General features: G+C 42.6%; 1 protein-coding gene across 6 annotated transcripts in view; it reads right to left on the bottom strand.

The window, feature by feature from the left end:
• Positions 1–13292, bottom strand: part of casz1 (castor zinc finger 1) — a 101893-nt gene that overhangs the window by 16102 nt on the left and 72499 nt on the right. For all 6 annotated transcript variants that reach the window (XM_015035155.1, XM_015035154.1, XM_015035152.1 and 3 more), the window contains 6 exons: positions 11023–11187; positions 8199–8371; positions 6119–6984; positions 1830–1962; positions 1286–1349; positions 112–269 (listed from right to left, as the gene is read on the bottom strand). In XM_015035155.1, the coding sequence (XP_014890641.1) occupies positions 112–269; positions 1286–1349; positions 1830–1962; positions 6119–6984; positions 8199–8371; positions 11023–11187 (1559 nt within the window). The remainder of the gene's footprint in view (positions 1–111; positions 270–1285; positions 1350–1829; positions 1963–6118; positions 6985–8198; positions 8372–11022; positions 11188–13292) is intronic.

Here is a 13292-nt window from a genome sequence, read left to right as displayed (position 1 = left end):
TTTTAAAAAACCTTTTTTTTGTTCCCCGGGGGGGGGGAAATTTTTTTTTTTTTTTTCCAAGGAAAAAAAGTTTTTTTTTTTTTTTTTTTTTTTTTTTTTTGTTTGCTTTACCTGCGGAGGTATGTCTTCCAGACCTCAGTGGTGTTTTCTGGCCTCTTCAGCACTCTGTGCAGGTACTGAGCTGCCTCAGAGGTGTCGTGGACCTGGCCTCCCTCCAGCTCGGTTTTCAGGTTCATGGCGTTGAAGAGGGCAGGGTTCACCTGGGACATCTACAGAAACACACAGGGCGAATGAGCTGCCAGCCGCCTCGGTTTGGCAGAGCATCCGCGAGCGCAGCGCTCGCATATGTTAGCGAGAGCGTGAAAACGAGCCGACAAATACACCCGAAATTTGGCAAAGCCAAAGAGAGCAGCCAGGATTACAAACAGGCAGGCTTTTTTTTTTTTTTTTCCCCCCTGTTTCTTGCTTGCTTGAGTTAGGGCCAGGCGTATTTGCTAAGTGTTCCCCGGGGGCATCTGTTAACCTTTTCATGTGATGTGGTGGTTCGAATCAAAACCCCAGAAGTCTGACACAACAACAGTGGAGCTGTTAGACAACTCCGACTCCGCTGTTTGTGTTTACTGACTGTAAGCCTGAAGTTAAGCTGTCTGAGAAGAAGATTTAGAAGACGAGTGTTTGAGGAAGGGAAGCATACAGTAAGAGGGAGGAGGTCTTCATCAGTTGTTGAGAGAAGAGGAAGAAAAAAAAAAAAGTGAGACTAATCTGCCATTACATCATCAATGTGATGGAAACCACCCAGCGCATTTATATCAGTCAGATAAGATTTATAGCAAAAACCGTGTCCATTTTAATCTTCACACAAACATTTAAATTTCCATACGCTCACATTTAGACTTGTTAAAAAATGAGGGCAGCGCCTTCTTGTTTTTTTTTTCTTTTACTCCCTTGACTTTTTAATCAAATAATTTATAAACTCTATAAATAAATGCAGAGTGAGGCGGGGAAGTTAAAGTATAAAGGGAGGGGAGAAAAAAAATGGAAGGCAAGTTCAGAACAGCTCATCAAAAAACAAACATCTCTATATATCTGGCATGGCACCGAGCTACTGCTTCATTATATTAATTTGTGAGAGGTGCAGCGAAAATTACAACGTATGAAAAATGGCTGGAAAATTTAAATGATACAAACTCATCTTATTAGCGGTGAAACATTAAAAAACAAACAGGCCCCTCCGTGTCCCGCTAATTTGTCTTGGGATGAAAGGCGTTTGATGGATGGATCTTACCTTATTCATAAGCGAGGATAAAAGAGATGTATTCCCCGGTACAGGGTGTCCATTTGATTCATTACTGAAACAAGGAAAATGAACAATGTTTAGTCAAGATTTGCATGAGAATAGTAAATATTACTATTTATCATAGGAGGTGCGCAAGTATAATGAAGAAGAAAAATGCTGTCTGCCTGAGAAACATGGTGCAGGGTGGAGGGTTATTGATAAACAGGAGTTGATTTATCACTGATCAATCAATTTGATGAAAATGAATTGACTTACATAGAAGGGTTTGAATTGGGGGGGAGAAATAATATTTAAAGTAGAGATAAACAAAGATGCATCTGATTTTTCGGTGATTTTTAGTCACCTTCTCACAAAGGTGAGAAGGTGACAGTTTATAGTACCAACTCCATACTTTCAGGTCTGTGATTCTCTTTTCAAATGATTCTTGAGGAAAAATTGTAACCATTACAATAAGCATTACATTATATATATATTTGTGTGTGTGTGTGTGTGTGTGTGTGTGTGTGTATATTTGTTTGCAGCGTCTGTATACCTGTGGTCTTTCTTGCTCAGGTCCAGGCTGTGCTCCTGTTGGGAATCTTGTGGAGCGCCGGCGCTACCGTCCACAGGCTCCTGCTTCACTTGAACCAGATTAAACTGGCTGGCGGAGCCTGGCTGCCCACTCCCTGAGGAATCAAGCCAAAGACGAGGCAGAGGAGAGAAGAGACAACAAAGTTATTGTTGGTCAGCATTATTACGCTGTGACAAGATCCAATCTGACTTCTGTCCTGGCCCGAGAAGAATACTCCGAGTGATAATTATTGCGAAATTATGTCAGGCCGTCAAGCCTTTTAAACGGTGATTGAGAGGCGGGAGATATGAGGGAAAAAGACTCCTTTTTCTGCAGCACTTGTCACAACTCATTTGCCAGGCTGCCTCTTAACTGGTCATTAAGTGAGATGCTAATGCTGAGGGAAAGTGGCAGTCTCAGATTGGCCACCCGCCCCTCCTCCTCCATATCCACCTCCTCCTCCTCCTCCATTCCCACTTTCTCCGGCTTTCACGTTGGCCTGACAACGGACGGTGGCCAACGCCACCAAGCATACCCACGAGGAACAGGGGCGCCATGTCGGTCAGATTGGAGCTGACAGCCAATCAGATTGGTTCAAATATTGTGACCTCTCTATCACCGTCTCTGCCAAATAGGTATTCAGCGGACAGCGGAGTGGAATTGCAATAAATAAACAGCAGGGGATGACCTGAGGTAGAAACGCTGACAGGAAGGTGAATTCTGGTCCCCCTCCCGATCCCGGGGGACTGAAATATTAATTTGTCCTCAGGCTACACACAGAAAGCCGAGCCTCTGGCTGACAAGAAGTGGAGGTTTGTCTTAAAAAATATATGTGGGAGGTGAGGCACCCCTGGGTTAACCTCTAGGACACTGAAGCTGGAGTGCACCAGCAGCCATTTTCTGGTGTTGAGGAATCAGGGATAGTGACAGGCAAGGTCATGGGCATCCAAGTGTATGCCCTGGTCAGGACCCGCTCCTTTTTAAAAGAAAAAAAGAAAAATGGGACGAGCCCAGCCTATGATGAGGGAACAAAAAAAACAAAAACAAAAAAAAAACAAGGAGAGTTTCCTCCTGCTAAAAGATGACCCAGAGACATATCAGACCGAATAGGAGTGGAAAAGCCAGTCTTGGGCCTTGTCAGCTGAAAGCTAGGAGATGGGGAAGTGTCAGTGTCAGTGTCAGTTCAGTTTGACAATGGTTGAGGTTGGAGGGGTTGTAGGGAGCGGTGTGGCTTAGAGGGAAAACAGCAGTCAGACAATAATGCTTCTGGTTTGAGGTCACCAAATGCTTACCAGAGTCCACATCCAGCCCTCCCATCCCTTCGCCTCCCCCTCCCAAACCCTCAACTTGACGAGAGAATGCCCAAAATTAACTAGCCAGACGAATCCTGCCTTGTCATTGACAATTAAATCAACTGGGAGACAAAGCGGGAGCATATTCCATCAAGAAGAGCCACTAACTGCATGATCTCCATATGATCTACAGGCTCTGTAAAATAATACTTCAATAAATCAGATGATAAGTTGACTTTTAAATAGAGAGAGAGAAACAGACTTGGATGCACTTCATGAAATCATTATTATTATTATTATTATTATTTTTCTTCTATTCACTTCCCAAGGAGGGAGAACAAATGAGTTTGACTCAAAGCAGCTTCTTTCTGGAAATTATCCAGGAATAATGTACACCATGTAATTACTCCGGATAAGATACAGAGCTTGTGAAAGATCATTTGTACTGTGCGTCTAATTAGTAAACCCTTCAGATGCTCGAATCACTGGGAAAAAAAAAAACAAAAAAAAAAACACTTAGGGGTAAATTAGAGTGGAACATTAATTAAAAAAAGAAGAAGAAATACTGAATGCAGAAACAGGAAAAGAGGCTCAATTTACCGCAAAAAAGAGGCAAAGTTTCACAGCCAGATGAGAAAATAAACACTGTGAAAAATAGCCTCGACGCAATGACTTCTCTCACACCTTTTTGACAGAGAAGCACAAACCACTTCCTCCTCATTTTAGCCCCAAATGTCCTGTTCACACATTTTCTGAAGCAAATATGAGAAACAAAACCACAGCTACCCCTCCATTTTGCGACGCACCAACATTTTTTTTTTTTTTTTTTTTTACAAAAAAATGTTTGTGATTGAGAATGTGGTGGTGGTGTGTGTGCGTGTGTGTAGGGTGGAGTTTGGAGGAGGGGGTATTTGAAAGAACAGATCTGAGCTGTAGCGGTGTGTCTGAAATGAGAAGGGACCATCTGTGGAGGCCCTACCCTCAGCAGGTGCCTCCCACCCCCCAGCAGAGTTTGCTGCTACCTGCTGGAAGCCCAAAAGGTGGAGCTGAGCCTGACAGGCTGGGCTCAGCTCAGAGCAGCTGCCCCTGGCTCTCTCTCTCTCTCTCTCTCTTTCTCTCTCTCTCTCTGGGCCCGTCCTGCTCTGGGAACACCAGCAGGAATTATAATCCTTCCCCACTTCCACCAACATCCGGAGCGACCCCCCGTTTAAAATCCGCCCCCCACCTGCTTCAGACCGAGAACCCGCTCTAAATGAATGCGGCGCCACGCTCCGCAGTGCATTATCAGAATTAAACGCTTTATTTTCATTTTCGAAAGGGGCTTTGTTTTGGAGCAATATGATAAACACAGACAAGCCAATTACCTCCAAAACTTATTTGAATTATGCTAAGAAGACTCTGACATGTTTTCGTCAAAACCGGAGGTTTCTAGAAATTCAGAAAGTCTTTGTTGATGAGCGTCTTCCTTGTATCGGAGCCTGTTTCCTCGCTCTGCTGCCTTGAGTCATTTCTACCTCAGTGATTTCACTTCTTTTTTTTTTATCAGTTTGCGCATGAAAATCTTTTTTTTTTTTTTCTGGCAATTTTTCAACTTAATTTCATTCCACCTCCATTTGCTTGGAACGAGCGCAGACAGAGATAAGAGGCCAATGATGAGGAAACATGTTCAACACAAGCCCCATGAGCCCCCCACTCTGAATATCATAAGAGACTTTTACAGGCTCTACTCTCCCCCTGTCAGCGCATTTATCTCCAAATGGATTGTGGGTATCTAACAAGCGATCAACACAATAACAGAGCCAGAGCAGAGCACCGTGCCTCTGGTTTGTCCCTTTAAGCCTGAAAGCACAGACTCTCCTGGCTTTTCCCTCTGTTTTGGGGATGGTTATAGAGTTGACCTCTGAGTGCACTCTGACTGCTCTGTCCACACTCAGGAAGGAGATGCTTTTGTCACCAAGTACAAAAGCAGAAACGCACAACAGTAATCTGTTAGCACTGATGTATAAGCCAACACACAGTGCTTGACCTTTGACTTGTGTGATTTCTGAGAAATTTCCCCTTCTTTAGGGTAATTTTATGACCAGTAATGGTTCATCTAAGCCTTATCTCAATAAGTTAGAATATTTCTAATGATAAAATAGATTTTTAAAGCATTACTTTCAAAAATTGTCAAAGAACGTTCACTTTCTCAGAAACCAACATGGAAGGGTTTCCAATCAGGAAATGTGAGGTTGTGGCTGACACAATCAATTGGCATTACAGTTGTCCAGGAGATACCCTTTACAAGGAGGATGGACCACAACCAATCACTGATGAAGAAGATGGCTGTTCAAAGAGCGCTGAATCCAAGCATATGTATGGGAAGCTTGGTGGAAGGAAAAAGTGTAGCTAAAGAAAAGACGCACAGGCACCAGGGACAACCAGAGGCTTGTAAAGAAAACCCAATTTAAGCGTTTTTGGGAAATTCACAAGCTGGAGTAGGTGGTTCAAGACATGCAGGATCCTGGTAGTTCTATCTGAACTACCAGAAGATTTTAGAGCAATTCGTTCAAAGACTTCAAGCAATGTGGATTGTGCGACTCTTCATTTCTGATAGACTTTGGAACCTTGATTTAAGAATGAAAATACAAGTTTGCTTCTTATCAGATCTGAAAAACAGTACAGAAACCACTGAGCAACAGTCTGCAGACTCTAGCTATCCCTGTGGTTAGTGCACCTTTTAAACCAAACTTTCTTCTTTCACTCAGTTTTCCATTAACTTGCTTGCAGCATTCTGAAAAGCAAGCTTCTTTAGCAGCATCCTTCTAACATTATTTGACTTTTTTAACTTTAACTTAAAACACTCAAAATGAAAAGATATAGCTGTCTAAAATATATCCCCCTAAAAATCTATGAGATTCGCTGTTTTACTAAAGTAAATTGACATTTGGATCATATTCTGATCTACTGTAAGGCAGTTGTCAGTTTAAAGCGACCTACCTGTGTCTGTGTTGTTTAACGGTTTCAAGGCAGCCGCCGCCAATCTGGCCATCATGGGTGATATCAGACCCTTGCTTGCAGAGATCTTCTCCATAATGGAAGAGCTGGCAAAGGACGTTGGAGTGGGTGCCATGGCTGCATCCCCCCCCATGGAGGAGCCGCCCTGGGTCAGAGAGTCGGTCGGCATGGAGTGGGCTCCAGAAGACGTGGCCGTTATCAGGCCGGCGGCCGTCGGGGGAGGCTGTAGAGGCAGCCTGGGCAGAAGCGGGAAGAATGGGTTGGAGGAGGCCAGGGCGCTGTTTGAAAGCGCGAGCGCTACCGGCATGTTGCTGGGCAGATTCTGAGTCAGCAGGGTCGACATGCGCTGGCCCGCGCCGGGCAGCGACTGGGTGGGCTTGAGGTTGTGGCCCGACATCGAGGAGGCGGTGGCGGTGGTGGGCGTGCTCAACAAGTGCGGCGCGGTGGCGGACTGTTGGGTGGTGGGCGAGGCACTCAGGCTGGAGTTCTTGCTGCTGATGGCCGAGAAGTCCATCAAGTCGTCGTTGCTGGACTCTTCCGGCTCATCCTTTGGGGCCAGGAAGGTGGAGGAGAGGCCCATGACGCCGGAGGAGCGGATGTGCCGCCTCTCGTGCTTGCGCTTGTGGGAGGTCATCTGGCTGGTGGAGGTGAAGGTGAAGCCGCAGCCGGAGCGGATGCAGTGGAAGTGGTTGGTTGCTTTGCTGTACACGCAGCCCTCGTACTTGCATTCCTCGTACTTGTAGAACTTCTTGAAGCCGTCCTTGGCGTACGCGTCGTCCTTGATGTGGTAGCTCTTGTGCTTCTCGATGTCGCACTTGTTCTTGAAAGTGAACGTGCATCCCGGACGCCTGTGCAAATAATTAATGGGAATGTGTTACATAACTGCCTAAAAAGGAATTGAAAATGACCCTGTTCCTGTTAAAGCAGCTAGCTTCAATGCATTTGGTTGGGATTTCACTTTGGTTCGCTACCAATAAGTGTCAGAAAAGTGCAGGATGTCATAAGTAAAATCCAGTGCAACCAGTTGAACTTTTTCTATGAGCAACTCAGCCTGAACCCTCCATTTCCACACAATAACACGGTGGTGGCAGCATCATGGTGTGGGAATGCTTATGTTCAAGTAACACATTTCTTACTGAGATTAATTAATTGCCATATAACTCCTTAAATGTTCGGCTATAGTTTCTGCATTGTTTAAGAGCTTGATGCTATTTTACCAGATTTAAATTAAACCTTTTAGCCTAAATGCAAAATATTCAACCTCAACATCAAACATGGCGTAGCATCAGATGGTTTTCATGGGGATGGTTTTCACCAGCATTTCTATTGCCAATATGAATAAATACTCTTAAAAAACAAAAGTTTGATGTTTAAAGATTAAGAATATTTAAATATCACTCTAAAAAACTTATGCCATGATGGCATGGTTTGATTTTTTTGTATTAGTGTTCTGAAATAAAATTTGAGGATTTCACAACTTTATTTATATGACCAGATGATGTATATTAAATCCAAGTTATTCTTACATCTCACAGATACAGATCTAAAGATGTTCTCTCTTTCATCCAACCAAGAAGTTTGTTTCTAAAAGGAAATAAGACAGGCATTGCTCAAGATGATAAAATGATATACAAGAAGCTTAGTATAAATCAGTGATTATTTTTATTATTCTTTCAAAAATGAGAAGCTGAAAATTATTTATGCCCTTCTTAATATTCAGCGTAAAAGTCTTTATTAGACTTAGAGCAATCAAACCCTTCTTATAAATGAAGAGCAGCTTTTTGTGGCTCTCCGCTGCTGTTTAGACCATTTCTCGTTGGTGATGAGCTCCTACTCGTTGAGTTTGTCAGGCCTCCTTGCCATCACCCTAATCTTTTTTGCTTTTTGCTCCCTCCACAAATTTTAAGTTAGGGCCGCGGCTGGATATATGACTTCCAGTTAAAAGAAACGCAGCTCGTGAAACTAAAAGCTACCTTCAGACCTAAATCTGCCAGAATGCATTTGACCTTTTCTGTTTAGCGTGTAAACGCTTCGTGCTCGCATCGTTGACCACGTGCATCACCTGCAGTGGAAGTGCGTGGTCTTCTGGCCGTAGAACTGGCAGCCGACGGTGCCGCAGTCCTCGGTGGCGCGGAACCTCTGGAAGCCGTCGTTGATCAGCTGGGCGTTCTTCTTGTGGAAGTTTTCATGGGTCATGACATCTGAGGTGCTGGTGTACACCTTGCTGCACCCCACCTACAGAGGAGAGAGAGAGAGAGAGAGAGAGACCGAGAGAAAGGAAGGTGATGGAAAACGAGATCTGGGCCGACAGCACGCATCAGAGTTTCGGTTTGCGAGGAAAGGTCTGAAGAAGAGAAAAAAAACAGGTAGCTTCTTGAAGTGCGGTACTTTAAAGATATCTGATATACAGTACGGGGTACAGAAGAGGTAGCGCACTGTGGTTAAGAAAATGCTAGTGGCCTAGAAATGAGTGGAAGAGGGCTGTTTTCTCACATTCAACTTTTAATTTGTGGTGATGCACATGTGAGCGTCACCGGTTTCAGATTAACCCTTTGAATGGGAAACAATCTTTGTCATCTTTGTAACAATTGGAAAGAAAAAGGTAGTAACTGAAAGAGTTGGTGGTCACCGCAGGCTTGTGAAACTACAGTACCTTCCTGGCAGAAGCTGCCTTTTAGAAAATGAAATTCAGATTTGGAACGTGATGGTGGAGATGCTACGAGCTTACAGTAACACTGAGAGAAAAAAAAGAAAAAAAGAAAAAGGTTTAGAGAGGTAGTGGGGCGAGGAGGAGGAGGTGGGGGGGTGCAGAAGGAAACCACAGGAGTAAGATGACTGTCTTGATCTTTAGTTTAAAAATATTCTGGAAACAAACGACTCCTTACAGGCAACAAAGAGGGAAAAAACGAGGTAATGTTTGAATTTAAAAGGAACGATTGTATATCATCAGTGGCAACTTCTCCATATCGAGTCAAACAATGAAAAAAACGCCACTCTGCTTCTTTCTTCTTTTTCCCCTCCCCGCCTCTTAAATCAGAGCAGCCGATGCCAACATCTGCAGGTTCTCAGCGACTGTTAAAACAACGGCTGAAATATCCTAATAACAATTACGCCGTCGGAGAGGTATAAAAAGAAAAAAAAAAGTATATATATATGTGTGGAGCCATCCTGGGCTGCCCTGCTGCAGTGACACTTTGAAAATAAGCAGATGAAACAAAAATTAAACAAATCCAGAAGGAGGGGAATAATCCTCAACAGGCCGCTTGGTACTAAAAGATGAAAAATGTGTAGTTTATATAAACACCTTAGGGAAATTTTATCCATGCCAATTAAGGAGTGAGAGAGTGAGGAGAACAGAAACACGCCGAAGCTTCACATCTATTCACTTGCTCTAATTTCTTCGTTTTGATTTGGTTTCTGGATTTTTTCTTTTCTTTTTTTCCCAGGCTACTGTTCAAAGACAGAACTGTAAATCCATGAGTCAGAGCCAACAGAATCTGACTCATTTTCATTGCATTTACTCAAATATATACTATATCAATATTTTTTGGTTTGTGTGTGTGTGTGTGTGTGTGTGTGTGCATTTCTACTCTGGGGAAGCTTTATCTCTTATGAAACTGTAGAGTCCTTCTTTACTGTAAATATTCTACAATTAAGGTTTTCGTGCATTTTAATATAATTTTTTTAATCATTTACGATCTATGTGATCTACAAAAAATATTTATTCTACTGCATAGATGAAGCAAGTTAAATATAACTGTCTAAGCTGGTGATTTTTGGCTTTCCACAACAATACACCGACAGTATATAGTCACCTCCATACAGGATATCGACTGTTTCTAAGCCAAATTTCAGTAATTGACACTACTCTTTGTCAAAAAGCTGGTGGTAGATACTCAGTTAAAGCGCTTAGATCTTAATTCCCTTAGGAAAAAAAAAAAAATCACGCTGACGGATGAATGGCTGAGAAAAAGTTGATGGAAGAAGCAATGAAAGCCTAACCACAGCGCCTTGCAAAGTAATAATACCCTTTGACCTTTTTCACACTTTCTCACGCTGCAGCCACAAACGTTCATCTATTTTATTCACTTTTGATGTGACAGACCGTTGCAAAGTAGTGCATAATTGTGGAGTGGAAGGAAAATTATTTATTTTTGCAAATAAAAAAGCTGAAAAGTATAAGGCCACCAACTCCCCTAAAACAACCCAGTCCAACCATTTGTTTTCAGAAATCATATAGGAAATATTATCTCAGTATAACAAAATCAACCGTAATTCACTAACTTGCACCTTGATATTTTAATCAAGCCGCAAAGAGTCACATGGTAACTCTAGAGGAGCTACAAAGACGCACAGCTCAGGTAGGACGAACCGTCAACAAGAAATTTATTACAAACGTCCGGAGGCCCTGCAGTGAAATCACGTACATCCAAACAGATTTATTTATTCTACATGTACATAGCTGGTAGAGAATTCAAAAGACTCTCTGCTGTAATCAGGAAGTAAAATGTGTAAAAAAAAAAAAAAAAAAAAATTGGGAAAACCTACAAGGGGTTTTCCCAATTTGTAAATGTGTACTTTAAATAACCTACTATAAAGCAGACTTTTTAAAACTGAAAATTGGGTTTAATAAATGTTAAACATTTCAATCCTAATCTGCTTGTTGCAGATTAACCTGACATTAATCGCATATTTTGGATTTTTTTGCAGCAGCGAGTTATTTGCATGTTATTCATGCTGAAGCACGTTGAACCAAGGTTGCGGGATGTTTTTTATTATTATTTTTTTTTTAGTGCACATCTGTGTACGTTGTGTGCTTTAAGTCATGCCGACCCTACATGTTTGTGGCCGTGTGTGTAGGTGGGTGAGGGGGAGCTGCAGTGTACCTGCATGCAGTGGTAATGGGTGCTTTTTCCGTTGAGGTGGCAGCCATGGTAGTAGACGCTGCAGTCGTCCAGGGGGCTGAAGCGCATGAAGCCATGCTGCAGGGAGTTGTCCCGCTTCTTGTGCATGTTGTAGTGCCTGATTACATCCTGCTTACTGGTAAACCTCTGCAAAAGGGTAAGGGAAAAGGGAGGGGAGGGGGACGAGGAGAAGGAGGAGGAGGAGGGATAAACAGCAACAGGTTGGCATTTATTTAAACCGGTCACAGAATCAGCAACAAGTCACTTTAGCTCTGTGAAGGCAGCAGCTGCAGCATGCAGAAGCCAGTTGGCAGCCGGGGCGGGATGTGCACGCTGTTAGGGAAGAGGATCAGGATTTCTTTAAAGATGACAGTCTCTGTGCTTATTGATTTACTCTGCAAAATGAGCCCTGAAGGCTCTTGGAAAGCACCAAATATTCTCTTCAACAAAGCCTTTCTCTCTCCGTTTTTCTTTTCTTTTTTTTCTGTCGTCTAACAAAATGCATTCTATTTACAAATTAAGATGAATCAATTGACATGCAAGATCACAGTTCTTGTGCTGTTGTTTGTTTTTTTTTTTTTTTGGTGATTTTTTTTTTTTTTGCACTGGAGGAAATTATGTTCCATGCAGACGGTGTTTCAGACGTTCACAGGGGAGAAACAGCAGACAACAGAAACAAACAAACAAGTGAACCAAAAAGAAAAAAAAAACATTTTCCCTTTTAATTCACTGAGATATGATTCCGTTTTTAATTAAAGCACCACGCTTGCCTTTTTCTTTTTCTTTTTTTTTTCTCTCTTTCGGTTGGTGCAGGTTTCAGCTGTAATGATGAATGAATATGCTTAGGGACCTGCCCTCTAAAATTACAAATATATAAATAAAAATGTTTCCCACATCCAGGAGTCAGGAAGGGGGAAACAGAAGGGGGGGAAAAAAGAATCACTCCGCAGAGACCTGCAGGAACCAAATCTGCTGTAATTGGGTTTAAGCTGATGCTAAAGAAACTGTAACAGGAGAAGCTTAAATCAATGAGACAATTCTGTCTTTAATCCATATCTATCTGCAGTTGAGGGGGGGAAAAAACAACAGAACAGAACTATACTAAAAAGAAACTAATTGCTGCACAAAGTAGGGTAATTGCTTTGTGTCATGTGTTCCTCTTAAAAACCTAAGATCTCACACAGCTGTTCGTTTATCACACTTGGACTGTTTCCCACTGTATGTTTCTGAGATGTCTGACTCCGTCGCAGTGCACACTTCATTAGGAGTTTTAATCTAACTGATGAACGCTCCGTCACTTCTTTAATTCCACCACCACCCTTTTTTTTTTTTTTTTTTTTTTGGATCAAAAATCCTGATTTCGTGTACTGTGCGTGCGCTTTTTTTTTTTTCATTTTCCCCTGCCGTGCGATGACGGCTGATGACCGGAAGACGAGTTGAGCCGCGGTCAGGGTACATTCGATCCGTCAAGCCGTCCAAAATAGGCCATAGAGAGAGCTGACTGGGAAAAAGATCTCATTTTCAGTGGAGTGGCGATGAAGGTTGGGAGCCACTTGCTACATTTATTTTAGGATTCCCACCAGTGTGGCAAGATGCACACTCTCGCTCATGTACAAGCCCATGAAAGGAGAATGTTAGGACTCAGCCAATCGCCCGCAGGCTGGCAGTGGGGTAATATTCCAGGAGTGTGTGTCATGTAACATTTCATGAGTTATCGCTCTGAAAAAAAAAAAAAGGGGGGGGTCTGCTCATCATGCCGTGCCTGTCCCTTTTCTTTTTCTCTATTTTTTTTTCCTGTGTATTGACATCCAGAGAGCTGGCTTCCAGAGCATATCTATGTTTCCACACAGCACAAAAATAACAGAGAAATGCAGAGCGGACCGTGGAAATTGCCGTGATAACCTGAACTAACTCTCTAAATAACGACATGAGATGATTTTCTTTTGTGTTCTCCAAGAATGTGTCTCGTCAGGCTGCTGAGGGGGGATAAAAATTCATGCAGAAAATGAAAGCTTAGCCCTGTGATGCTCATCGCAACATAAACAATATTTATCCGAGGGTAATCTCCTTAGATCGGGAGCAGACAGAAGATTACAACTAAAGATGGCTTCATTTAGAAACAAAATTAGGGGAAAAAAAGAGAACTCAATACTTGGTTCCCTCTCTCTCACTGGCCATATGCTGCAGCATAAACAAGGTCTGTTTTATGATCTGCTTTATGTTTTTTTCCCATCCTGTGCATGTACATGACA

The sequence above is a fragment of the Poecilia latipinna genome, unplaced genomic scaffold, assembly GCF_001443285.1.
Source record: "Poecilia latipinna isolate Pla-1442-1.1 unplaced genomic scaffold, P_latipinna-1.0 Scaffold326, whole genome shotgun sequence".
NCBI classification, from domain to species: Eukaryota; Metazoa; Chordata; class Actinopteri; order Cyprinodontiformes; family Poeciliidae; genus Poecilia; species Poecilia latipinna.
This window is presented reverse-complemented; position numbering and strand designations above follow the sequence as displayed.